The sequence below is a fragment of the Bombyx mori genome, chromosome 17 (assembly GCF_030269925.1).
Source record: "Bombyx mori chromosome 17, ASM3026992v2".
Classification (NCBI taxonomy): domain Eukaryota; kingdom Metazoa; phylum Arthropoda; class Insecta; order Lepidoptera; family Bombycidae; genus Bombyx; species Bombyx mori.
In genome coordinates, this window is record NC_085123.1 from 6,677,994 (window position 1) to 6,703,277 (window position 25,284).

Here is a 25,284-nt window from a genome sequence, read left to right on the forward strand (position 1 = left end):
CGCGCTTATCGATATCGAAAATTTACGCAAACGGTATTGTGTAATTTAACCATAACTACTCCGCTTCCAACAAGTTCAGGTAGAAACGAAAAACCTACTGAAAAAAGATACATACTGATTCCGACTCTGATCTGTCGGTTGTCTTTTCATTTGATAGTGATTGAATTGGAATTTAAAAAATATTTTTCTCTATTAAGTAATTACTAAGTACTAATAAGTAATTACTTGCCACATTTATTTTATTTCATAATTTGCAAGATTACCTTAAGTTACATTAAACCAAATTGACAGCTGTTGACTAAATCGGTAGTTATTATCGACATTACCATAATTAACTAGGTCACAGCACTACCGCATTGCTCAGGATGGACATGAACTCGTGCGTCTGCTGTATTATGTCTTCTGTGCAACTCGTAATTGCTTCGTTTTAATTAATTTTGGCTGTGATCACTAAATACCACATGATCCGAGAGCCCTTCCAATCTAAAGCAAATAAGGAGACAAAGCTGCTTTGAATTTGTCGTAGGTTGCTCGAGTCCTGTAAACTCCTGAACCAGGACTACGAGGACGCTCGACGTCTCCGCGACATGCTGGAGAGGAAGCCGGAGCTGGCAAGAGACTTTCTGGGCAACCAGGGCATTACCTCGATCACAGGGATGGAAGCACTACAGATACTGAACCAGAGAACGGACCTGTGCGACACTAACAGCGCAGCTTCTGTGCTGGAACTATTCTGAGAGTTCGAGAGAGGATACCGGTAAAGCAACCAATAGTAATCGACGTACCAATTTGGTTTTCTGGATTCTATTGTGTTTTAAAAATATTGAATCAATTAAAAATGAATTTTATTTATGTATTTTTTACTTAGACTAGTGGAACGACTCATCATTAAGTGATTGCCAGAGTCCATAGATATTAACTACATAAATGCCACCCACGTTAAGAAATTACTTCTAAGTATCGATTTTAAAGTACAGCGGCTGCTTTACCCTTCGATCTAAAACGCATTACTGCTTCACGGCAGAAATAGGCAGGGTGGTGGTACCTACCCGTGCGGACTCACATGACGTCCTACCGCCAGTAATTACGGAAATATATTTTTCGCGGGTTTGATTTTTATTACACGAAGTTATTCCTTTATCGTGGAATTCATTCGTCAATATTTGATTAGTACGTATTTCAATAGAAAGTTTAGTACCTGCCTGTGGCATTCGAACGCCGGCTCAGTCACTTCGCTTGATACGAATGCACTGAGCGTCTTATCCTTTACGGCCTGGCCACGGGGATCGGCGGTGCGAACAGCGAAGCGGTGGGCGAGGCGACCATTCGCGCAGCACCGTTTGCAGGCCACGGGTACTCACGTTCGCCGCCGCGACTAGTAAGGAAGTCCGACAGCGAAATGTCTATATCGAAATTATCTCGATATTGCTTACAAATTAATAGTTTTTTGGTTCAGGACCTATTATTTGGAAAAGATTGTGAAGTACATGATTTGAATAAGAATCGGAGTATACCTATAGATGGAGAATTCCACAAGAAGTACGAGAAATACTTTGGGTGGCTAGACTTCCAAATAGCTGGTCTAGCTAGTATTTCAGCTATTTTATTTTTTTATTGCTTAGATGGGTGGACGAGCTCACAGCCCACCTTGTGTTAAGTGGTTACTGGAGCCTATAGACATCCACAACGTAAATGCGCCACCCACCTTGAGATATAAGTTCTAAGGTCTCAAGTATAGTTATAATGGCTGCCTCACCCTTCAAACCGAAACGCATTACTACTTCACGGCAGAAATAGGCAGGGTGGTAGTACCCACCCGTGTAGACTCACAAGAGGTCCTACCACCAGTAATTACGCAAATTATTATTTTGAAGATTTCATTTTTATCACACGATGTTATTCCTTCACCGTGGAAATCAATCGTGAACGTTGAGTGTTGTTGAGTACGTATTTCATTACAAAAATTGGTACCCGCCTGATATTCGAACACCGGTGCATCGCTCAACACGATTGCACCGGACGTCCGTTAGGCCACGACGACTTTAAAAATATAAAATAAAAAATAAATAAAAAATATAAAAATTTCGGCGTTAATTTTTCGCGGCGAAAACAACTAAACTCATTTAATCACTGCACTATTCGCCGCGACTACCGCTCGACTCCGTGGCTCGCGCCGTCCGTATTCATGCATTTGTTTTGCTCGCCCGCCGCATCGCGCGATTCGCTCGGTACATTTCGCCGGTCGCTTCGCCGGTCGCCGGTGCGCGTGGCTTGTTAGGTACATTTCTATGCGCTTGTTTTAGTCGCTAGACGCTTCGCCGTTCGCACCGCGCGAATATTCGCATCGGCGAATGTCCCGTGGCCAGGCTGTTAGGCCACGGCGACTTCTTTACTAAAACCAACAAAGTATATCTATTCAGCTCGATTTTTCTTCATTTGAAATTTATGTCGTCTTTTTTTAGTTTTATTCAGATAATATTTATGTCGAATTGAAGATTCGAGCAAACAAGATTCCTGCTTAAAAGATAATTGTAATAATCATAACAATAAATGCATGCTGTTAATGTTTCGGTGTCGGTTTCGGTTATTGGAGTACACTCATTTATTACAAAATGAAGCATTGAATTTGTTAGAATAATTGTTGAATCAATAAAAACACTTCCTACTCCTCAAACGTTTGTCGCACAAAGCTAATTTATATTTTTGACGTGATAACGTCTTATAAATCCATAAACACCGGCTGTAAAGATGAGTTGATCAGACAGTTCTTATTCAATTAGTAGTAGTTTATTTAAAAATTAAATTAAAACAGTTAAATTGTTTTATTATGAGAAAGGGGGGCTCCGCCCCCCCCTACCTCCGGCCAGGGCTTCGCTCCTGGACCCCGGCTCGGTACTCCACGAACTTTCGGCCTGCTAGGAGAAAAATAGTATGTGCACCGCGGGAAAAAGTAGGACATCTCATCCCGCGTGGGAGGAAATGTCCTACTTTTCTCCCGCGGTGCACAATGTACTATTTTTGGCGTGGCGAAAGACATGGCCCGGGCAACGCTAGCAATGTTTGCTATGCAGTTATTTTATATGACTAATATGTTGTCTGGAACTTGCAGCATGTTTCACTCGTCCTGAATTACAGATATAAAGCGGGTAAAACCGTGGGGTATGTCGAATTGGATCGTTGGTCGAGTGGCGAGTGACTGCGACTACTGGTTCACGGGGTCAGAGTTCGATTCTTACTTGGAATTTGTATCCTTGTGAATGATATTGAATTTTCAGAGGGGGGTTTGGGCATTTCTTCGTCTTTTTTCTGGATTTAAGAATTAATAATTGTAGCTGATAAGGAATAGCTGTAGTAGATTTCCGATTTGAAGCGTGAGATATGTAATATTTGATCATTGAAATATTTAAGCTAAGTGCATGATAATCTGTTAATATTGCTGTTGTTATTGTTTTTTTTTTTTTTAAAGTATGCAATGAAATTAATTATACTTTGTTTATATTCTGTGATTTTATTAAGAGAAATGTGACCTAGGTTTTATTTATATTAAAATATTCGCATTTAAAGCATGAACTTCGTAAAATGGTAATTATTGTTCGAAATAAATAAGGATATAAACAAGAGATGTCTTTTTATTATATTAAACAACATATTTATTTTGTACAAAAATTAAAATGAAATTACATACAAAATTTAACCAACATAGTAACTACAATATATTAACTGTAAACTGTGATTCGTCAACAAAACTTAAATTCAAATAATATTGATTCTTAAGTTTAATACAGAAAAACAAAAAAGTTTAATATTTTTAACGTTGGGATGATTATTTTCAGATTTTTAAGAATTTTTATTCCTATCCTATGGTAGATTCAGTGACGCACTGATCTCGCTAGTGCCGGTGTTATCAAATTCTCTCAGGTTGAGCCCGTGAGCACACGTATCGGTCCGTGAGTAGTTGGAATAGACTCTTAGACTACCGAGGTTAGGCAGGGGAATAAAATAATAAAAAGATACATATATGGCGTAGTTTTTTTTCAAGTCAAGTTAAAAACGTACCATAGATAAAAACGAAAAAATTCACAATTAATTCTCGACTAACAAAACTATTGTAACACACACATACGAAAGGAATCATCATTCTGATAGTTCTTGAGTTTTTCATTAAATACAGCAAGCGATGTAACAGTTGCTAATATCACTTTTGTAAAATAATGTTGCCATGCTTATTTAGATAGTACCTAATGGTAGTTTTCCAATTACAGCACAAGAGCGCATTATGCGGCATAATGCTCAACGTTGAATGTTCCAACTACAGCAACGCTTCGCACAATCGAGCACACTCAAAAGTACTGCTCTCGCGTGATACTCGCGATCGATACCGACTCAGTGACAGAAAATTGACAAGTGTTTTTTCTTTAAGTTGGCATTGATCGAAATTTTGTTTATATTATCGTTAGTAATGTTATTTAATGTTGAAAAAAATTTTAAGGCTTTCGATTCGTCGTAGTTTCTTAGAAATAATCAATGTTATTTAAAACTGTGCTAACTTAGCGCACTCTGCTGATGCATTTGAAAACTAATTCACGTTCCAATTAAGCTTCAGCATAATTCGGCATTGTGCGTCACCGAGTCGCATTATGCTCTGTAATTGGAAAACTACCAATGTTTCAGTTTAGTCTGATTCAGTTTACTTGCGCAAAGCTAGTCACACAAAATATATTAATTTTTTTATTGTGATTATTTATATTGTGATACTTATTTTAAAGCTCCTGCGACTCATAGCGGTGTGGACCTAGCAAACAGCAGCTACCTATTGCTTTAGATTTTTTTTTTTTTGTTGACGGAAAATGAAAGTATGTACATACGTAGACAAAACGTATTCATTATTCTCAAAAATGAAATGCTTCGTTTGTGTTAAGATCATTATTCTATTTTTAAATTATTTTATATTATGTCTTTTACTTGTCCCGCGAATATACCTGATTAAATTTAAAAAAAAAAAATTGGCGCGTACCGTTCCAATGTGCACAACAATAAAAAAAATATATTTTAATTTGTAACAGCGTCACTAAACTAAACATGAATCGTATGAATACGTTATTTAAAAGATTGATTGTTACACAAAGTGAATGTACTTCATTAAATGAAATAACCAAACGAGGCTTGTGGAGAGTATTAAGCGGTAGGCAGCGGCTTGGCTCTGCCCTTGGCATTGCTGAAGTCCATGGGCGACGGTAACCACTCACCATCGGGTGGGCCGTATGCTCGTCTGCCTACTAAGGCAATAAAAAAAAAAAAATCCAAAACAAATTTCTTGATAAGACACGCGTACTTAAAACGCATATAAAACATCAAACAATTTAAAAACTGTTTATGTCTTTTAACAATGCTGCGTTAATAATAGCATTATAAAAATAACACTTGCGTACAGTTTAATATGCTTTAAAAATTGATAATGTATACTACTACGTACTTTCAACAAATAATTCCTCAAAGAGACATGTTCAAATGGCACAAGTGCACCTTGAAATATACGAGAATAATACTTAACAGTTAATTATTGTTCACAGCCGTTTTTATTTTCGATTGAATAAAAAAAAAACTTGAACGATATTTATTTTATAAAAATATTTCTCTTTAATAGATTTCAGATATTTTTTTAAATGATATCGCTTATTTTCCTATTTTACTTCATTGAAATCGATTTTCAAGTGGATTACATAATTGTCTCTAAATAAATGTATATAAATAAAATCTATTTTGATTAATTCGTTGATCTAGTGTGACCTTATTGACTATTGCATCCGGCTTTGATTCCCGGATTTGTGGATATTTCCTGTATCCAAAACAAAAAAGAACATATTTCGTGGCCTTGAATTAAATATGAAAAGTTGTTAATAACTATCTATTATAACAGAGTATGATTAAAATATTATGAATTACTTAAATTAATACTTAAATATTTTTACTATCACATAACACTGGCTGGTCATCTAGAATATGATCACCAATTCACAATAATATTTCTAACAACGTTTATGTAGGTACCTACTAGATGTATATTTATAAATAATAAAAGACCAAAAACTATTTACAAAAAAACGCACTTTAACTCTAATGTAGGTAGGTCTGCCTACATAAAGTTTAAGAAGCGAGTTCATTAGTAATATCAGTCCTAAATTAAACTAGGTAATCTGTGGCTTAGGAGTCTATACTTAAAAATATTAAAAAAACGCACGTCTGATTTTTCCATAAAGCGTTTACGTAAATCATTCTAAACAATGCGTGCGCCATTTTGTCCTGCACTCGAAATTAGAAATGGATCTAGTTGAATTCCACATGGAACCAACAACAACAGCCTCTATTCGTATAAACAAATAGTTTCCTAATTATAACTTTACTTCGGCAGTGACCGTTTGATTAGTATTTGCTTCGACTTCTTGCTGCTTCTTTGGATCTTGAGCAGTATTGTTCCACCACTGCTCATCGCCTGACGCCCAGGCAACGAATACTAGATTTGTTACAATGAATACGGCGAGAGCTATCCAAAACACCAATCGCCATTGCACTAAGGTACTCTGAAAAAGAAAGTATGTTTTTTCTTATAATTAATGCAACAACCTACTTATTTTAAACGTCCGTGGCTTAAAGAATATGACCATCGGTACATTCGTGTCGAGAGATCTGACTGTCTAATTCAAATTAAGCGAGCACGTAGATTCTTCCTTAGAATTAGTTATCACGTATTGACAAGTGACAATTACATGATGAATGAATTACATAATGTGATAAAAAAGAACTCAGCAATAAATGGTCGTCCGGAGTATTGTCAGTACGCAGGTACTTTCCACCATCCTGCCTATTTTTGCAGCGAAACCATCGCACGCTCGTTTGATTATTCATTAAAATTGACACGTAATGTTTTAGGGTCAATGGCGGCATTTATACAATAACTTAAAATCATAATAGTAGCGAGATGGGCAGATCAATCGTAATAAAATAAAAATGACAAATAAAAACTTCAAAGCCATTATTGAATATTTAAGAATGTACGTAATTTTATTTTCACGACCCCACATAATCACTAAGAATGAGAACTAAATCTCTGGTACGATATTTGGTACAAAATCAACCTAACCTGAATTCTCAGATTTTGATTTCAGTGAATTAAAAGTGTTACAGGTGTTAACATAACATTATTATTACCCACATGACCGACAAGTGACAACATAACCGAGTAACCTACAAAACTACAAGCCAAGTTGCGAATCACAGGCCATCAATCAACACAAAACATGTCACTTACATCAGGTGTCAGAAGGCCCACTAAATACGGCGCGATGATGCCTGTTATGGCCCCGATACCGTTCACGATCGCCATTATAGTGCCCGCGTAGTTGCAGCTCAGGTCTAGAGCATTTACTTTCATTCCTGGATAGAAGGCGCCCATCAGGCCCATAGAGGCAGTGAACAGAATCACTACCGCTTCTGTATTGCAGCCTGAATATGAAGCGAAAATCATGCATATCCCAGGACCAACGGAAGCTGCAAAAAAATATAATTTTTATTTGTTGTTCACTAATTACGATAACAACAGCAGCGATAGGCAGTGGATCGTCTTAACCCATAGCGTTAAAAAAAAAAAAAAAAAAAAAAAAAAAAAAAAGGCAGTGGATCGTGCCCTTGGCATTATTGAAGTCCATCAGCGACAACAACCACTCGACGTTAAAATCAAAGAATTACAAATTAAAAAAACACGCGTGACACTCGGGGACTGCCGCGGTAAAGCTATTGCATAGCATTTTTTATCAACTTATGCAAATATAATTAGACAATAATAATTTAATATTAAAACAATAATAAAATAAGACCACGCTATATTTATAAACATCAACAAAAGCAAAACATTAACTGTCCCCTTCATAAGATAGACCGCGCGAGAGCGAGATGAACAGACTTTTCATGATGCGCATGCACTGTGACGTCACGCCGCGTGCTTATTCACAAACACTATACAAGTGCAACGTGTGAATGTGTTGTACGCGAGCTACATGGTAGGCGGAGTGGGGGTGTTAGGTTTTATTTTCGTTACGGAATTTCTTGATTCGGTTGCCGCGCTCGAAGACCGCGATAAAAGCTATGCAATAGCTTAGAAATATCTCAATCTGCCCAGTATGTCAGGAACATCACGATCCTGCTCGAATAGAATTTAATAGTTAATCCAAGTTAGTTAAATGGACCAATTAAGTCAATCGAGTGGACAACATTCAATTTGTCTTGGAACTCCCGTCCGTGCTACTAACTATAGGTATTTGTTAAGCTAGGTGTTATTTAAGTGTATCTCTATAAAATCCTCACCGATAGTGGTGAACGTCTTTCTAGCGTTAGTAACAGTCAACCAGTTCCTTTTCACCATTTTGTCACAGATCCAACCGAATACGATAGAACTTATCCACATTACAGCGTAAGGCAAGGCTGCCAATGTACCCGTGCGATGGATGTCGAATTTCAAAACACCTGTCATGTATTTAGGCAGGTCTGTTACCATTGTAAAATATCCATAATCGTGTCCAATCTGTGAATAAAAACGAATGAGTCCATAGATGAGCGATGAGAAATGAGTCAAGAGATAATACTGTTGTTCAAATAATTTTGGTATCTAAATGAGCCATCCTTAATGATTTAGTCAATAACTCTGAAATCATCAGATAAACGTATTTATTTTAATACCCTAGTATTATGCTAGGAATGTATTATTTTGTGAGTACTCAACTCAACAGATTTACTGAGCGGTTTACCTAAATTTTTATTTGAAGCCAAACATTTAATTCGGTAGTAGTAGTAATAGCTGTAGCTTTTTGAAAAACAGCCACCCTTGCGTGCAATTTCCTGTGGCCATTCTTAGCCAAATTAAACTGTAGCAAGGATCCATTTTATTCTGAGCCTACCTGGTGCGATCACAGTAAGATAAGAAGAAGAGTAAGATTGCCATACCGAAATATATTTTGAACACAAAAAAAGTAGAAATCGTATAGAAAATACCTGCGCACAAACTAACGCCCACAGCGGTACGGACATAAAGATCGGTTTCCAGGGAATGGCTGATGGTTGACTGGAATGATGCCTACCGAGAGCCTCTTCTAAATATTTTTTTTCTTTGTCCGAGATAAACGGATGCGATTCTGGATCGTTGTAACATAACAATGCCTGAAAAGAAAAGATGCTTTATAAAATTATTTACCAACTAATCTTCAAGGAGGTATCTATTAATCTCTATTAACTATCGGTCAGGTACCATTACAATTTCGAAAAACAAAGATTTCCTATAAAACAATTATTTCAGTGCGACTCACCCATAAAATAAACCACAAGATTCCAATGGCCCCGAAAAGGTAAAACACACATTCCCACTCTCCGGTTTCCTTGATCACCAACCCAGAAAGATATGTGCCGGCAATGTTTCCAATTTGCGAACCACCAAACACGAGAGAGCCCATACGACCTCGTTCAGATACGGGAGCCCATCTGGCTAACATCGCGTTTAAGGCTGGGAAGGTCGTGCCCTAGAAAATAAATATCCATATAGAAGTTGTGTTTCACGATGATTATATAGTCGAAGTTTGTTTTTCCATTTCATTAAAACTTACTTCTCCAAGACCTTCCAGTACTCTTAAGATAATTAGTCCAGTAGCACCACCGGCACTGACTGCCCAGGGAGTGAACAAAGTGAACACAGCAGTACTAAGCACACCAAATCCTAGAGAGTATTTTCCGCCGAATCTTTCTGCTAGCATGCCTCCAGGCAGATGAGTAACTATGTACCCGTAATAAAACGAGCTTAAAATTATGCCTTGTGTCTCCTCGTCCCAGTCGAAGCCCGTAACTTCCTAAAATATTTTAACATAAATAAATTTGGTATACTTGGCTGCGTCAGCGTCATCAAACTGTTCGGCGTTTCGCGTTTGCAAAAATACCAATAACTCTAGAAACGAAAACATTATTTAAAAAATCCCGTAATTTTAATTAAATTAAATTTTTTATTCGTATTCTTTAATTAATAAATTATTTAACATCTTTAAAATGCACTGTATTTTATATGTGGTACGGAATATTGTAAGCCTGCATGGACTGTTACTACATTCCTCTCTATTTCTGATAACCGTTCTACAATACAATTGAGACTAGGACTTTGTTTTTTGTGGGTACCGATAACCACTTTTCAACATAGACCGTCGTATCCCACTTCGACAAAGCGGCACGACACGAGAACCCTCTCATCGAGGCCGCCGGTAACCGATTAAGGTTAAGGTTACGCTGAAATAGCCTCTCAAGGCCATCAGCTTAGGTAGGAAAAAAAATGGACCGTGAGCTTGTCCACCCCTCTAGAAGAAAATTAAAATTCGGCTTACTTAAACGAAGTGCTAATTGTAAGGTAACTTACCGCGGCTTCAGAAGCCATGTCATGAGCTTCACCCGGACAGGACCCTTCTTCGTATTCTCTGGACTCTGCGTGCCTCCTCACCATTTGCGTTATGGCGATGTTCAGACACACTCGCATCGTGTACGCGTTGGCTACCGCCAGGAAACCCATTATTGCCATCACCCATCTTTGTGGTATGAAGAATACTGGAATAGAATAACCGATAAGATAACTGATTCGGTCATTAAAGAAAAAAGAAGCTTGAAAAAATATATAAGTCTTCTTTGGAATTAACTTCTCTCCGCAGCTTTTTCTTAACGCTACGGCGTGTTTCATTAAATCAGGTAAAGGAGAATATTTAAGAGTTTGACTATGGCGTCAAGGGCATTGACTTTTTTATGCAATAAAAACCTTAAGAGATTCATCTTGAAGATTTTTAAATAGGTGTTTTAAAAAATCTTCAATATCCAATGTATAACATTAAAAACATAACCTAGTAGATACTAAACATAAAAAAGAAACATTGAATAATAGAACTAAGGGTCTAACCAATTTGCATCGAGCAATTTCCTTAGTTATTATCATAAGTAACAACGTGTCAATGACCTTGACTTTGTTGTACAATACTGCGTGAAGAATGCAATTGAGTCATCGTGAAAGACTTAGTTCGTCGTTGCGATTTTGAAACTACCATTGTTATCCTAAGGTGTTATCGCTGAACGAGGAAATGCTTTGACTAATTATTGTTGATGCAGACAATCTTAATTACTGAAAGTACCACCGAGTTTTTTTTTCCAGCACGTATTTCCGCAGTAGTTAATATTTCAAACCATTGCGGGATTATTATAGTCATCATCAATCATGGGAGGCCAACGCGAATCTAGTCCTGAAACTGGTTCTGATTTTATAGCCATGCAATAGCAATAAAAGAACACCGCTGCATAATAAAAGGAAACTAGTAATTTGAGTTTTTAGCTACTGGAGCACGCTCATGTTGTTATCACAGTCTTATTTCTGCCGGAACGGAAACAATTTTTCGCTTTTGAAGGATTTTCTATTTGCTAGTCGAAATCACATAACCGATCTCATTCTAGTATTATGTTGTAGTAGCTATTTCATTATATCAACTGATAAAACGGAATTCTTCTAGTATCGTCCTGGTGGTAGGACCTCTTGTTAGTCCGCGCGGGTGGGTACCACCACCCTGCCTATTTCTGCCGTGAAGCGGTAATGCGTTTCGGTTTGAAGGGTGGAGCAGCCGTTGTAACTATACTTGAGACCTTAGAACTTATATCTAAAGGTGGGTGGCGCATTTACGTTGTGGATGTCTATGGGCTCCAGTAACTACTTAACACTAGGGGGGCTGTGAGCTCGCCCATCCATCTAAGCAATAAAAAAAGTGATCAACGTTTATATGAAATTTACGAAAATTAATACTAGTTACGGCAAAAAAACTCTTAAACTCTCTTTAGTTAACAGGCGGTGAATTGTTAAAAATGCGCCCGATGTCTTTTCAGAAACCGATTGTAAAATGATTTAAAGCGTTCAAGGCTTAACAGATTTCACAAACTTTTCAAAAGCATTTTTTTGTAATTTATATTTGTTTTTTTTTTTTCCTACCTAAGCTGGTAGCCTTGAGAGGCTATTCCAGCGTAACCTTAACTAGTAGGTGAGCTCACGGGGCTCAAACCTGACGACGTTGCTAACACGATCCCTAGCAAGAGCCGTGCTACACAGAATCTACCACCGGATCGGAAACGCGACGCACTGAGAAGATCCGGCGAGAAACTCAGTGGGCTGTCTGAAGGTTAATTTACTCGTCGAACCCGTCGCTTGCGACGAAGGGCTCGAATGGTGACCGGTGCTTGAAGAACCTAAAAGCATCGTTAATGGATCGGGAGGATCCGAAATGACGTTTTTTGGGCGACATCGACTGCTTTCCATTCTTTCCGCAGGATCGGGAATGTAGTTGCCGGCGGCCACGATGAGAGGGTTCTCGTGTCGTGCCGCTTTATCGAAGTGTAATTTATATGGGTCGCGAACAAGTACATCAAGACTCCTGGGCTTTGTCTATGGGTATAATTCTAAAAATTAAGTCGAATTGTTAGTCAGGGCACTTTGACTTGAATCAAATTTTAATGAATATTCTTTTAAGGAAATTTCACGTCCCCTTGAAAAATCTACGCTGTGTACAATCATACGTAAATCTAATAACCTTTGATAATGGTTTCTCAATGAAGCCAAAGTCGTACCCCACGAAATAAATTCAATCAAAACATCCAATGATTGTGATTTCCTTGAAAACTATAAAGGAATTACCTTCAACGGGCAGCCAAAACTGAATTTTGCTGATTATTTAGTGTGTTTATTGAATGTTTCTTTGTACGTATATTCACAATGGGTTCTTTTTGTACAAAATACAAACAAATCAGATATATATGTACATATAAACGAGTACAGGACCTCGGATTTACTGACCGTTAAGGCCTAACAAACTATCTAATTATAGATATCACAATAATATATCTAGGAGATAATTACAAACTTCCTTCATTATAATTCAGTAAGTATCGTTTATAAATGACGAACTATTTTGCTTTCGTATTTTATAAAGTATAGATATTCCAAGTCAAAGGATACATTTTGTTGTTCATTTTTTATGTTTATATTTTGCATGTGACTAGGAGATGTATGGAAATGGTAGTGCAAGGTAGAGGGGGAAGAGGTCGACCGAAGAAGACATGGATGGAGTGTGTGAATGACGATATGAGAGAGAGAGATTATATGGAGTGAGTGTTGAGATGACGGCTGATAGAAGAGAATGGAAGAGAAAAATTAGCTGTGCCGACCCCACCTAGTGGGATAAGGTGGAGAAAAAGAAGAGTTCATTTTTTATGTGCTAAAATGCGCCGTAAATCTGATTGAATTGAAACTAAACAGTTGTTACGGGTTGATTTAGGCGCTTCAAAGAAGATCTGTGTCATGGTGCTACCGAGATGTTTCAAAGAATGTATTTATTCATTAGTAGGCAAACGATAAAAAGGTAGGTATTTAAAAAAAAACTGATACAAGTAGCATCATTTAAATTTCAAATTAGTTCTAATGGTCCAGACAGTGCTGAGAGTTCTTATTTTGGAGTATAATTCAAAATATACAAGAAATTTCTAGAACAAAGAGATACTTGGCACATTTTATTTTATGTGAGAAGCTGAAGAACTTTTACTCGTACACATTTGTACATTGTATTCATATTTAATTTGTACTTTACCCGGCACTACCGACGATCGTGTGACAATTAAAAACCGAACATTATTTCCGTACACAATGCATTTTTTTTTGCAACAAAACACTGATGTGTCAACGTAATTACACACACTACGTTTCATTCTCACACACAATACATATACAAGGTATTTTGCATATCAAATCAAGCATTTGTATGGATAATAATTTGTGGTGATTTTTTTGTCATCCACATTGCTGTGCGGCGACCGTAACGGAAGTTGGGAGTGTTGAAGATACCTATTGTCGATTAATCCGGCCTGGTTCAGATTCAAGTGACGTCATTTTGATTATAACTTAAATCTGTCAGGCTTACAGAATGTTAATCGCTTTACTACATTTCGGGAACATTAAATTTGATACTCTGAAGTTGAAAGAAACCGAGAAAGTGATTCGTATTTTGAACATTTATTTGAGATGTTACGCAGATACTTTCTGTATTTTAATGAACAGCTAATGAGCTAAGTGCCTCCAGCTGTGTTAAACTTAGTGTTTCTATTGACACACTAATTACAAGCACTGAGCGCTTTGCTCGCAACTGTTTTGAATAATCAAAGACTTATATACTTTCCATTGCTCAGTGAAATATCTAAAGATATTAAGCCTTTTAAAATTTAACTAAAATAATTATATAACAATGCTGCATATTGTAAACAATTGAAATGAATCATAATTACGGCTTTCCGAAAGCGGTTTTATTATTTCCGTTCTTTCATCGCTAATAGAATACATATACGATATGAATGCGAGTGACCCGTTAAATTTCCCGTTCAAACACATCAAACTGAAATGCATGCAGTATAGGCCGAATAAATTGAATCCGCCATAAAAATGTATATGATAAATGCAAGACGCCAGTCCCGCGCAACAACGTAGGTTACCTAATTTGGCATTGGAATCGAGAAACTCGTTAGAACTGACAGTTTTTGTGGCTGTTGGCGAAAAGATTTCTATTGGACTGGTCGATTGGTTGTGCATTCCAGTGTCGTACGATCCTCGCCGTCCAATGACTGAACCAGTTCTCGGTGTCAACGCCAGACAAGCTGGCGGTAATTTCGCATCGGTGCCGCGTTGCTCAAGGTATAATCAATGTGCCGTTCCCAGAAAACTCGTAAGAACTGCAATCGCGTTTGTAATTGAGAGTATGTAATGGACTGTTTCGATTTATTCTCAGGCATTCTCTACCAAAAACAAATTAAGTAGGTACTACATAAACTTTATTTTCAGAACAAATATCTTATGTGTGAAAAAAACATGTCGTAAAAATTCACTGTGAAAAACCTAATTAAATTCGTTCTGTTATATATTTATGTTTATATGAAAGAAACTAACAGGAATCGCTATTGTAAAATAAAAATACTGTTAGAGATTATTAGTTCCGTATTACAGTTCCTTAGCTCGTACCTCTCCAACTTATATTACTCGCAATTTCCCGTATTCGTTACAAAGTTTCAAGTAATCTATCTGATCCCACCGATAACTGAGCCCTTTCACTATGATCGCTAACAATCTATAAACGACTATACCTATTTTATAGAAAAGTACAGGAATCGCAAAAGTTGTCGCAAGCTCAGTTTCAACATTTAATTGCCAATTATAAATTATTGGACGGCCGCTGTTTATCAGACTCAGCTAAGTTGCACGTCAATCGTGTTTAACTATGGCATTAAGCTGTAATTATCCTTGGTAAAAGATGATGTCAAGTTACTATTATATTTTACATTTTTATAGCTTACTTACAATTTAGAAACAGTAAAACCAAGTGTCAGTGAATCAACAGTTTCTATTTTAAAATCAAAGTAATGTGCCAGTCTCTAATAATTATGATTTAACCATTTTTATTCGAAAACACCTTACTATCTCTTCGTAGATACCGAACTAAAGATTTAAACTACACTAAAAACACGAATGCTAACTAACTAAAAATACACTTTAATAGCAAACCGAACTAAGTTTTATAGTTATTTTTTTCCTGGTAATTCACTCAGTTTATTTATTATTACGTCAAAATAATGAAATTATTATATTTTCATCCAACTCGTGCATAATTTCAAGACAACTGAACTTCTTTAAGTTGCTATAAACTAGATTGAAATATTGTGTTACTCAGATAGATGGATCAAATGAACTAGAATGTATTCAAAATACACATGTTTTACAATAATGATTCGTTCTTCTTCGATTTGTTAAACTATTAAAAAATGTCGTTTCTATTAATTTCAATTCATCCAACCTTAAGATGTTCAAGTGCAGATCCACAACATTTACTTAAAGTATTTTTAACTATGCTACTTCATATTTCCTAAGTGTGATTTACGTTGATATTGTTCGAAATACGCCGATGAATTAAAGTTCAAAGCGTGAATAATTTTGGATTTCACAGTTTCAATTGAATGATGAAAACCGATTGGTTTTTGGCGAATTAATTATTTGGAACATTAACACGCTAAAATAGAAAACTTATTGACTGCCTGAGCGAAGTTGAATTGCACTCAAATTCCGCAAATAGTTTTTTTTTATTCTATAAAATGTATACGTATTTAGTACGTACGCCTCTCGTACATACCCAAAAAAAAATTGGTACATACCTAAAAAGTCACGAAAGACTGCCAAGATGAAAGAAAAACATGGTCTAATAAAAACTAAGCCTGCAGAATTTTTGTATTTGCGTACTAGCAGTATATAGCCGCAGATACAGCGCACTAGCAGGATGAATAAGTCGCTGATATTTACCACAATTTTGTCGATTCCTGCTCAGTCTCACGTTACGATTTAAATTAGTTAAAGCGTGGGATATCCGTTACACAAAAGATACAATCGAGACTTCTAACTCACTTTTCAAAGTTCACTTAACGTTGAGCCGGGCGTGAGTATACCAAATCACCTGGTGCATGAAAAAAAATTTAATGTAAATTTAAAGTACTCCTGGGACGGCGGAATCTAGCATAGCTTACTCAATTTACGGCTGTGGGCATAATACTGAAGCAATATGTATTCATTAAATTTACTATAAACAATTTTATTTATGTCGATACCTATGTACCGTCCATTGTGTTACAACACAATTTAAGTTTAAGAACAACGTGTTTCATCCGCTTGTGCATGTTTTCAAATTAATTTATCATTTACGAGCGTCTTCACTGCAATTTAATAGGCAAGGACACATTAAAATCTATCTATATATATAAAAATGAATTGCTGTTCGTTAGTCTCGCTAAAACTCGAGAACGGCTGGACCGTTTTGGCTAATTTTGGTCTTGAATTATTTGTGGAAGTCCAGAGAAGGTTTAAAAGGTAGATAAATATAAAAATGGTCGGAATTAAATAAAAATAACAACAATTTTGTTTTTCTTTTGATGTGTCCCCCGTCGGACGGATTTCTTTGTTTGTTTTAAGTTTATTTTATACATAAGTTGAGGTCTTTTATTTATCGATTGAGGCACTACGAAGTCTGCCGGGTCAGCTAGTATACATATATTATTATATTTTTTTCGTGAACAGAAATTGTCGAGCAGAGTCGAATCCGGCTTATGAATACTAATTGAGAGCGACTTTTGTTCAGCCGTTGACTAATGTAGATAGAGCTGAGCTTTAAATACATATGGAAGAAATAGAAACGGTGCTAGCTAGGATTATTTGTACGTGAGGCCCGAAAACATAGCCAACAAAAAAATTAAGTACAAAATTGTTTACTAGTAAGACGTCACGTTTCACTAACGCGATGTAGTTTTTTGAAATATTTATTTTAAATCTACACACACGTCGCCTATCGTAACTTGATACTACTTAATTTTAGGTCTTCCTTTTCCAACATTAGCTCAAAAAAATCATTCCAACCATCCGATTAAGCTGAAACATGCATAAGATAAGTGTAAACGTTAAAAGCTACTAATATTCACCTTTACAAACGAATAAGACGCGACAGAAAATTTTCCATAATTTTACTCCTGGCCTTTTTGGTGCTATAAAACCTGATTAAGTTTTGTTACAATAAACGAGCAAACGAGTCAATTTAAATAATCTTGCCAAAACCGGATTCCGGAAACCGGAATGCAGCCGAAATCACTATGAAAACAAAAAAAAACTGGGCAAGTATGTATGTACTTTAGATTACACAAAAAAAGGGTTCCGTAAACGGACGCGTGAATGAACATCGTTAAAATTTGATTCTACGTCGGTCTTTCATACCGTACCGTACTATACTACCGTAGATTCCGTGGGATGTACTATGAGGAATGATGTGACGATGCTTCAGACGGAGTAAGGCTGGTAACCGGTAAATCTTTAAAGACAAATTTTTCCAGCTAACATTAGACTAGTGTCTTGTGGAAGAAGAAACTACGAAGGAGATGTTACAGGGAAATTCATTCAAACGAAGTAACTAAGTAACAGTACGCAACAACTTGGTTATGCTCCTGACACTACTGATGTCCATAAGCGCCGTAAACTACATCATTGTCGTCGGAGATTTTAATTTTAATGCTTTGACGTTAATGCTTATCGAAAAATTTCAGTTCAGCTATATGTCCAGGTGGTCATCCCTGGCTTATCTTTTAAATTTCGATACATTTAATAAACTGTACTGTGAGCGGTTGATAAACGCATAGGACAAAATTCTCATGATTTTGTTTTTGCCATTTCATCGCGGAACTCTAAAAAGTTTTTTTTGTGCTATAAAACAAACAGTCCAAGCTGTTCCTTTTGAACTTTCATTGATGGTCACGGTCAAATCTTGAGCGTGAGTAGCACTTACATATTTCTAAATAGTTCTTCCATTGAAACAAGTGTGTAAGTGGACCACAGGGTGTGAATCAAAATTATAGGCGATTCGGAAGACGCTAAAGGCGGCTACGAAATAGTATATTGCTATAGTTACGTAATACTTTGCACAGCTCACGTGTTCGTATATCGTTTCGCAGTAAACGTGATATCAATTAATGTCATTCTTTACAATTATTATAACGCGCACAGATTGAATACAGTGCAAATGTCAAACATCAAAATGCATGCTTAGAACGCGATCAAATCGTTCGAATATCGAAGCAAATTTTATTTTAATGTTTACAACATTTATATATTTTTTTAAATCATGTTAACAACGCGTGAATAGCGTATCGAGAGATATTTCTTTATTATGGTCAGGAAACTAGAATTATATTAGATAGCACGCACGGTTTACCACCATCCTGACTATTTCTACTGCAATGCGTTAATGATATCCGGTTTGAATAGTTAAACATGTGCTTTAGAAAACGTTAATGCGGCGTTTCGTAATACTAAAGGGAAGATCTTCCTTCCATCCAGCGGCTGTCATAGAGCGATACTCCGTTTTGTTTGAAATGTTTGTGTTTTGTTTGTATTTTAGCAAGATTTTCGATATTATTAAATTAACATCATACAGGCTGTCCCTAGATTGATTTATCGCCGACAGATATCACTACAGCTGTTACTTCAGCCTAATGTAATAAACAATAATAATAAGCATTGCATTTCACAACAGAGCACGTCGCGTCGGCCCATTGACGGAAAATTGTGGAAATGTTTTGTATTACCTACGTTGTTTATTATGAATGTGACGCTTTGCAGAAACACCTGTTAACTGTTAATTTAAATAATCGTACCTAATACAAAGCGATGTAACAATGAGAAGCAGATTATATTAACAGAATACTTTATAAAAAAAAAAGCCCGCAATGGCGGCCGAGCCGAAGCGGCATCAGCATAGTGGAACCCGTTGCTTGTCACATAGGAGGCATGCGTGCTTTGGCCACGAACGCTCTTTTAAATGCGAGCCACGCCATTTTGGCTGCTCATACTAAACAAGTAGAATGCTGTTTCTTATGAGGACAAATTGTACGTAAAATGTAGGTATCCGGATAAGTATTATATGTTTTTCAATTTATCTTTGTAAGATTAGTGACGGAAGATTTCCAGTCGGGTATTGACTACAACGAATATTGACGGTTAATGTCGCGAAGTTCCTGGACCTAGGAAGGAACAATAACCTAGGGGAATACACTAGTTTAACTTTTTTAAACGGGGAACTTTTTCATGCTATTTTCAAATTTTTGGCATTGCCTATCAATAATTGTCTATTATCAGGCTATTAATATTGCCTGATTCCAAAACGCAGTTGTGTAAAGACCAAGAAATGTTCAAACAGAACTAAACGCCATTCTTTTCAGTCAAAGTTTCCGGTTATACCAAAAAAAAATTGATCATTATCTGTGCACACGACGTTTACCATAGACAACCCATAGACATTAGTAAATGAATCTTGTTATACACGTATATACTGGCTGTTCCACCGTTTGAACAGCAACGCATAACTGCTTCGCCATATACATGAACGGGATAGTGATGTCCACCCTAAGCCTTACCAAAATAAACCATAATATCAGCATAATTGCACTTTATAAATTTGCGGGTTTGATTTTAACACAATGTTATGTAGTAATTTTGGAACGAAGTTCCTTATGGGACGATGCGGAGGGGTACCCTAACCGGGAAAAAACGTCCGTAACGCAAGATTTTTATTAGTAATGCACATAGTGTACGACTTAACTTTGTAATAACGTACAAAAAATAACAATTTTTTTATCATTCATTGACCACGATCTCAGAACGTTCGTTTGCGCAATACACTAACTCGTATGCAAACAACCGTGACTGAAGTGTACCACAATAAGTTCGCACGTTGCCGAATGACCGTGGGTTGTTGCGAAACCTCCAAGAAAGAAAATAAAACTGTTTTTTTATACCTCGAATAGAACTTAAAATTAATATTTTTATAATAAGGAACTTCGTTCCTATCCGGTGTTCCACGACACCACACATCTTTTTTTTTGCATTTTTTTATTGTTATTATATCATTTTGGAAGTTTGGAATCCATTACAGTTTTCGTGTTTACGGGCGAAAAACAAAAGTTAATGAGAAAAACAGTATTGACAATGGCATTTCTTTAATCGTTGTGGAAGTATTTTGATGAGCACGTGTTAAGTATATAATATTTTCTTAGAAAACTTGGTAACTCCGTGTGACGTTTGTAAACCGGCATAGTACTATCGCTTAATATGAACTTTACGGGGTATCTTATCCGTCCGAGGACGACATTAAAAATCATAATATAGATAAATAAATTTACTGTTGAAACCAGAAACGCTAACTATCTACATCAAATATTGCCTATATGAAAATCGCCGATTTCAGAGATATTTCAATGAATTACTATTTACCTCAACTTAACACCTTCAGTGCGGAATAGGCCCATATCGACCCACCCCGGTACTTTCAGCTGGGGCGAACGAAGAAAACTATATCCTTCTCGCCGGTGCCAACCGGTTACTTCATATTATGATTTGACACCGACAACTATATACTATAAATTGTATGCAGAATGTTTTCGCAAAATTATAGCATTTTACCACCTACCACGCACTGGTGGAAATATCATTGGGGGCGCATTTCGACCCGCCGCCGCACCAGACGACGTTGTATCACCAGGTATATGATTTTACTAGCCACAGCCAAGGTTTAAAATTCATACACTTGTAGAATCTTAAGTAGACCACAGTTTCCAAAAGAGATCCCATACCCATGTGAAGAATCAGCGCTAAATGCTGTACTAACTTATCTTTATTCTATTCCTTTACTATTACTACTACTATTACTTCTTTGATTGAGACCAACTTGTAAGTATACGTATGTAAGTATTATATAAGTAATGAACTTCAATTATTTTTGTTTTAGCACTTAATTAAGACTTAAACTCATATTGTCTCTACATGTTTATTTTAGTTAACTATCCTACGTTTTGCAATAATTACCACTTTAATAAAAAAATTAAAATGAACATGAAATTAAAAGCGTGTATCAAAGGGTATTTGTGTTTTTTTTTCTTCTGCAAACTGAAAAATTATACTCTCAGCCGGAAACCGCAGCAGAGATAAAAATACAGTAGCAATATAGAATTTTTTTTTTCTCTAAAATATCCACTATCTTCTTTAATAAATCATGATAAGGGCGGTTTTCTATCGCAAACGGCAATTATCATTCGTTGCGCATTCATAAATGATCACGTTCTACATTATAGGAAATGATTTGGTCGAATTAAAGGTGTCGGCTCCAATCAAATTATTTCAATAGGAAGTGTTTGTATACCAAATTATAATTCTTAAATTGTTTTATTACAATTCTCTTAAAGAAAAAACAGTAAAATCAATTTTCTGTTGCCCAAATAAGTAACTGATTTTGGTTATGATGCGATATAATGGCATGCTGTTGCAATAATGCATATTACGGCACAAACAAGAATAAAATAATGATTTAATCCATTTCAAAAACATACTTAATTTTAATATAATTATTAAAAAAATGATGTATGACTGAGTAACAAATATTACTCAGTCATACATCAATAATCCATAACATTTAATTCTAGGTATTCCCAGGACATTGATTTTTTTTTTTATTGCCCTTGGAGGCAGACGAGCATACGGCCCACCTGATGGTGAGTGGTTACCGTTGCCCATGGACTTCAGCAATGCCAGGGGCAGAGCCAAGCCGCTGCCTACCGCTTAATACTCTCCACAAGCCTCGTTTGAAGAAGGACATGTCATAGCGCTCGGGAAACACCGTGGAGGGGAGCTCATTCCATAGCCGGATGGTACGTGGCAAAAAAGATCTCTGGAAACGCACTGTGGATGACCGCAGTGGCTCCAGGTAGTACGGATGAACTCTACTCCGGTGGCGGGCGGTGCGATGGTAAAAACGAGATGCCGGTATCATCTCGAACAATTCCTCAGAGCACTCCTCATTGAGTAACATATTTTTATTATTTAAGAGTCTTCACCATGAATACTACAATTTGACCGTATAATCAATTAACTTTTTCTTTTCGAAATTCATTATAATTTATTTCTATTTCAACTTTATTATGTATTTCAATTAATAAAAAAAACCTATCTCTAGATCTCAGTTTGAATTAAAATGTGAATAGAGCACAATGATCGGCGGGAATTTAAATTAAATAATTATTTTTTTGTTTACTTACAGATATTATTGTAACGAGGCGTACTATTTATAAACAGTAGTAAATGATAAAGTTTTTTGCTCTGTAAATATGTAGATACAATTATTTTTTTTATAGTTAGCTCATGAATGTCAATAATGATATAAAAAAAATATATTATACAGGTATACAGGTTTGTATTAATAAAATAGAATAATTCATAAAGCAATACAAAATTAGGACTGTGATAGTCGAAGATTACAATACAAATAGTAAAAACGGCTTGCAGAATATTTTTTGACAGTACATCCTATCATCCAATAGATTGTAGCTGATTTAAGTTATTCTTGGTTTCATTAAAACAAATTACTTAAGGCTTGTTGTAAAAATGTCAGTTAATTATATATTACTCAAAATTTTAGCGTTTATATTGTATTTTAATTTATTGATTAACAACATTGATTACAATAAAAGTCACGAAATCATGCCTAATGCTCGTCAGATCACAACACGTTTTCAATATTTGTAAATAGAGTTGTCTAAACAAAAAGTAGACAATAGAATAAGTTCTACGATCATTAATTTAAATAATTAGGTTCATATTTAACAATGATATTTCTGTACTGAATATTTATGAACCGAAATTATATAATTCAGGTTAAGGGCGTGATTGAATTCACGAAACATGCTGTTTCAAGTCATTCAAATTATCTGCAGTGGTGCTTAGTAAAACTAATGTCTACTTATTTAATATACATATTGAGTAACCGTAATTAGATCCTTACTTTAAAATTTTATTTAAAAATACGGTTTTCCATGTGATTTGGCTGTCGGAGAATGCAAAGAAAAAAGTTTGATTACTGCGCGCGATATATGCAGTAACATTGTTACTTTAGGAAGTGATCTACTGACACAGATCAAATGTTTTAGTTCATCGTTTCAAGCCTGCAACTTTCGTAATTTGGCCTTCCTTATCGCTAATAGTCTCTTCCTGAATTAGTTTATCAATATAGTAGTAAAATTTTCAACTTAGATTTACTTTTTTTGAGTTCGTAGCTACACTCAAGTCAAGACTAAAGTAAAATAATTTTAGTTACAAAATTAAACGTGTCATTTGGTTTTTAGATAAATGACCACTTTAAGATATAATTGAAACTGCTTTTCCAGTTTAATCTCGCGTTTATTATTTAATTTTAAGATAGTAAAATAATTCATTAACAATTAAATTAACTCGCACATATTAATGTTTTTTTTAATTACAGCGGAGTTCTAATTTTAGTTAGTAATTATGTATATGATATAAACACATGAGAACTTCAAATTTCATTTTGGACCCGGTTTTGTTTTTATAGCCAATTTACTGTCATTCTATTATTAAAAGCGGCGTTTATAACCTCTACCATTAAAACCAGCGAATACAATAAAATTATGTAAAACTCACGTTTAGACAATATTAACCGCCACCCGCTCAACATTTTGTTTGTTTCACTAATCCACAATAACCACTATGAACCATAGGTATGTGTAAGTCACAGAGTTTGTACGCGTGTTTTTGTGAAGGCTTTAGCGCGGGAGTTTGCGTACTGCGAGACACGCGGTACGGCTTGCAATAAGGCGCCCGCGGACTTGTTGCCCGTCTATATAGTGTCCACCGGCGAAATCTAGCTTGGACTACCTGTTTCGTTCGATGTCCTGGTGCAGGGTATGGGGCTAAGCAAAGGAAATTTATTTTAGGATTTCTTTAGTACATATCTAGAGATCTGTAATACACTGAATTTTACCGTGTTTCTTTTTGTGCTCTTATACCTATGTAATTGTTTTTTTTGTTATTATTGATAATTCTGTCTGTATTCTTTAATATTTTCTTAGACTTTCTGGTGTCTTTTTAAGGGATTACAAATAGTGTTCAGTAACGGATTAGTAGTTAGGACTCAAGTGTCTCTCCTCCTCCTCGCGTCGTTTCCACACTGCTGAGGGTCGTGACCATTATATGTCGACAGGATTTTGCTCCTTGTAATGTCCCGCCAGCGCCTCCGATCATTGGCCGCATGAAGGGCGTCGTGGAATGGGATCTTTTTTTTTTTTATTGCTTAGATGGATGGACGAGCGCACCGCCCACCTGGTGTTAAGTGGTTACTGGAGCCCATAGACATCTACAACGTAAATGCGCCACCCACCTCGAGATACAAGTTCTAAGGTCTCAAGTATAGTTACAACGGCTACCCCACCCTTCGAACCGAAACACATTGCTGCTTCACGGCGGAAATAGGCGGGGTGGTGCTACCTACCCGTGCGGACTCCCAAGAGGTCCTACCACCAGTGAAAATCTCTAGTGTGGTGCGGTGATCAAGTGTCTCTACTCATAATTAAATATAACCAAAGATTACTAACGCCTAGTATTCATTTGAATAATTAAATAACGTGTTTAGCTCTTTGTTATTTTACCTGTCTACTTACATGATTTTATTGCTTATACCTTTTTTATGTATGTATTCCATATGTACCTCTCGGATTTTTTAGTTTAGTTTTCGTTAATTTTCCTTTGTAATTAATGGTAATTATTAATATATT

At 36.1% G+C, this 25,284-nt stretch overlaps 2 protein-coding genes and 1 non-coding gene across 4 annotated transcripts in view; 1 reads left to right on the forward strand and 2 right to left on the reverse strand.

The window, feature by feature from the left end:
* Window positions 1-3,618, forward strand: part of LOC101746141 (RAD50-interacting protein 1) — a 15,758-nt gene extending 12,140 nt beyond the window's left edge. Inside the window, exon 14 of the mRNA XM_004925811.5 lies at window positions 527-3,618. Within this exon, the coding sequence (XP_004925868.1) occupies window positions 527-737 (211 nt within the window). The 3' untranslated portion in view covers window positions 738-3,618. The remainder of the gene's footprint in view (window positions 1-526) is intronic.
* Mir2775a (microRNA mir-2775a) lies at window positions 2,930-3,010 on the reverse strand. Its single transcript, NR_107347.1, has one exon. It is a non-coding gene; the product is annotated as a microRNA mir-2775a (primary transcript).
* On the reverse strand, window positions 3,612-24,344 carry LOC101746286 (putative inorganic phosphate cotransporter). 2 transcript variants are annotated; one of them, XM_004925812.5, is made up of 8 exons: window positions 24,155-24,344; window positions 10,442-10,626; window positions 9,648-9,887; window positions 9,354-9,563; window positions 9,043-9,207; window positions 8,359-8,575; window positions 7,307-7,545; window positions 3,612-6,578 (listed from the first exon to the last, which is right to left on the reverse strand). In XM_004925812.5, the coding sequence occupies exons 1-8, from the start codon at window positions 24,186-24,188 to the stop codon at window positions 6,390-6,392; spliced, it is 1,479 nt and encodes a 492-aa protein (XP_004925869.1). In that variant the 5' UTR covers window positions 24,189-24,344; the 3' UTR covers window positions 3,612-6,389. The 2 variants fall into 2 exon arrangements, with proteins under 2 accessions (XP_004925869.1, XP_062529322.1); XM_062673338.1 differs by lacking the exon at window positions 24,155-24,344 and adding an exon at window positions 13,689-13,864.
* Window positions 24,345-25,284: the final 940 nt, after the last annotated feature.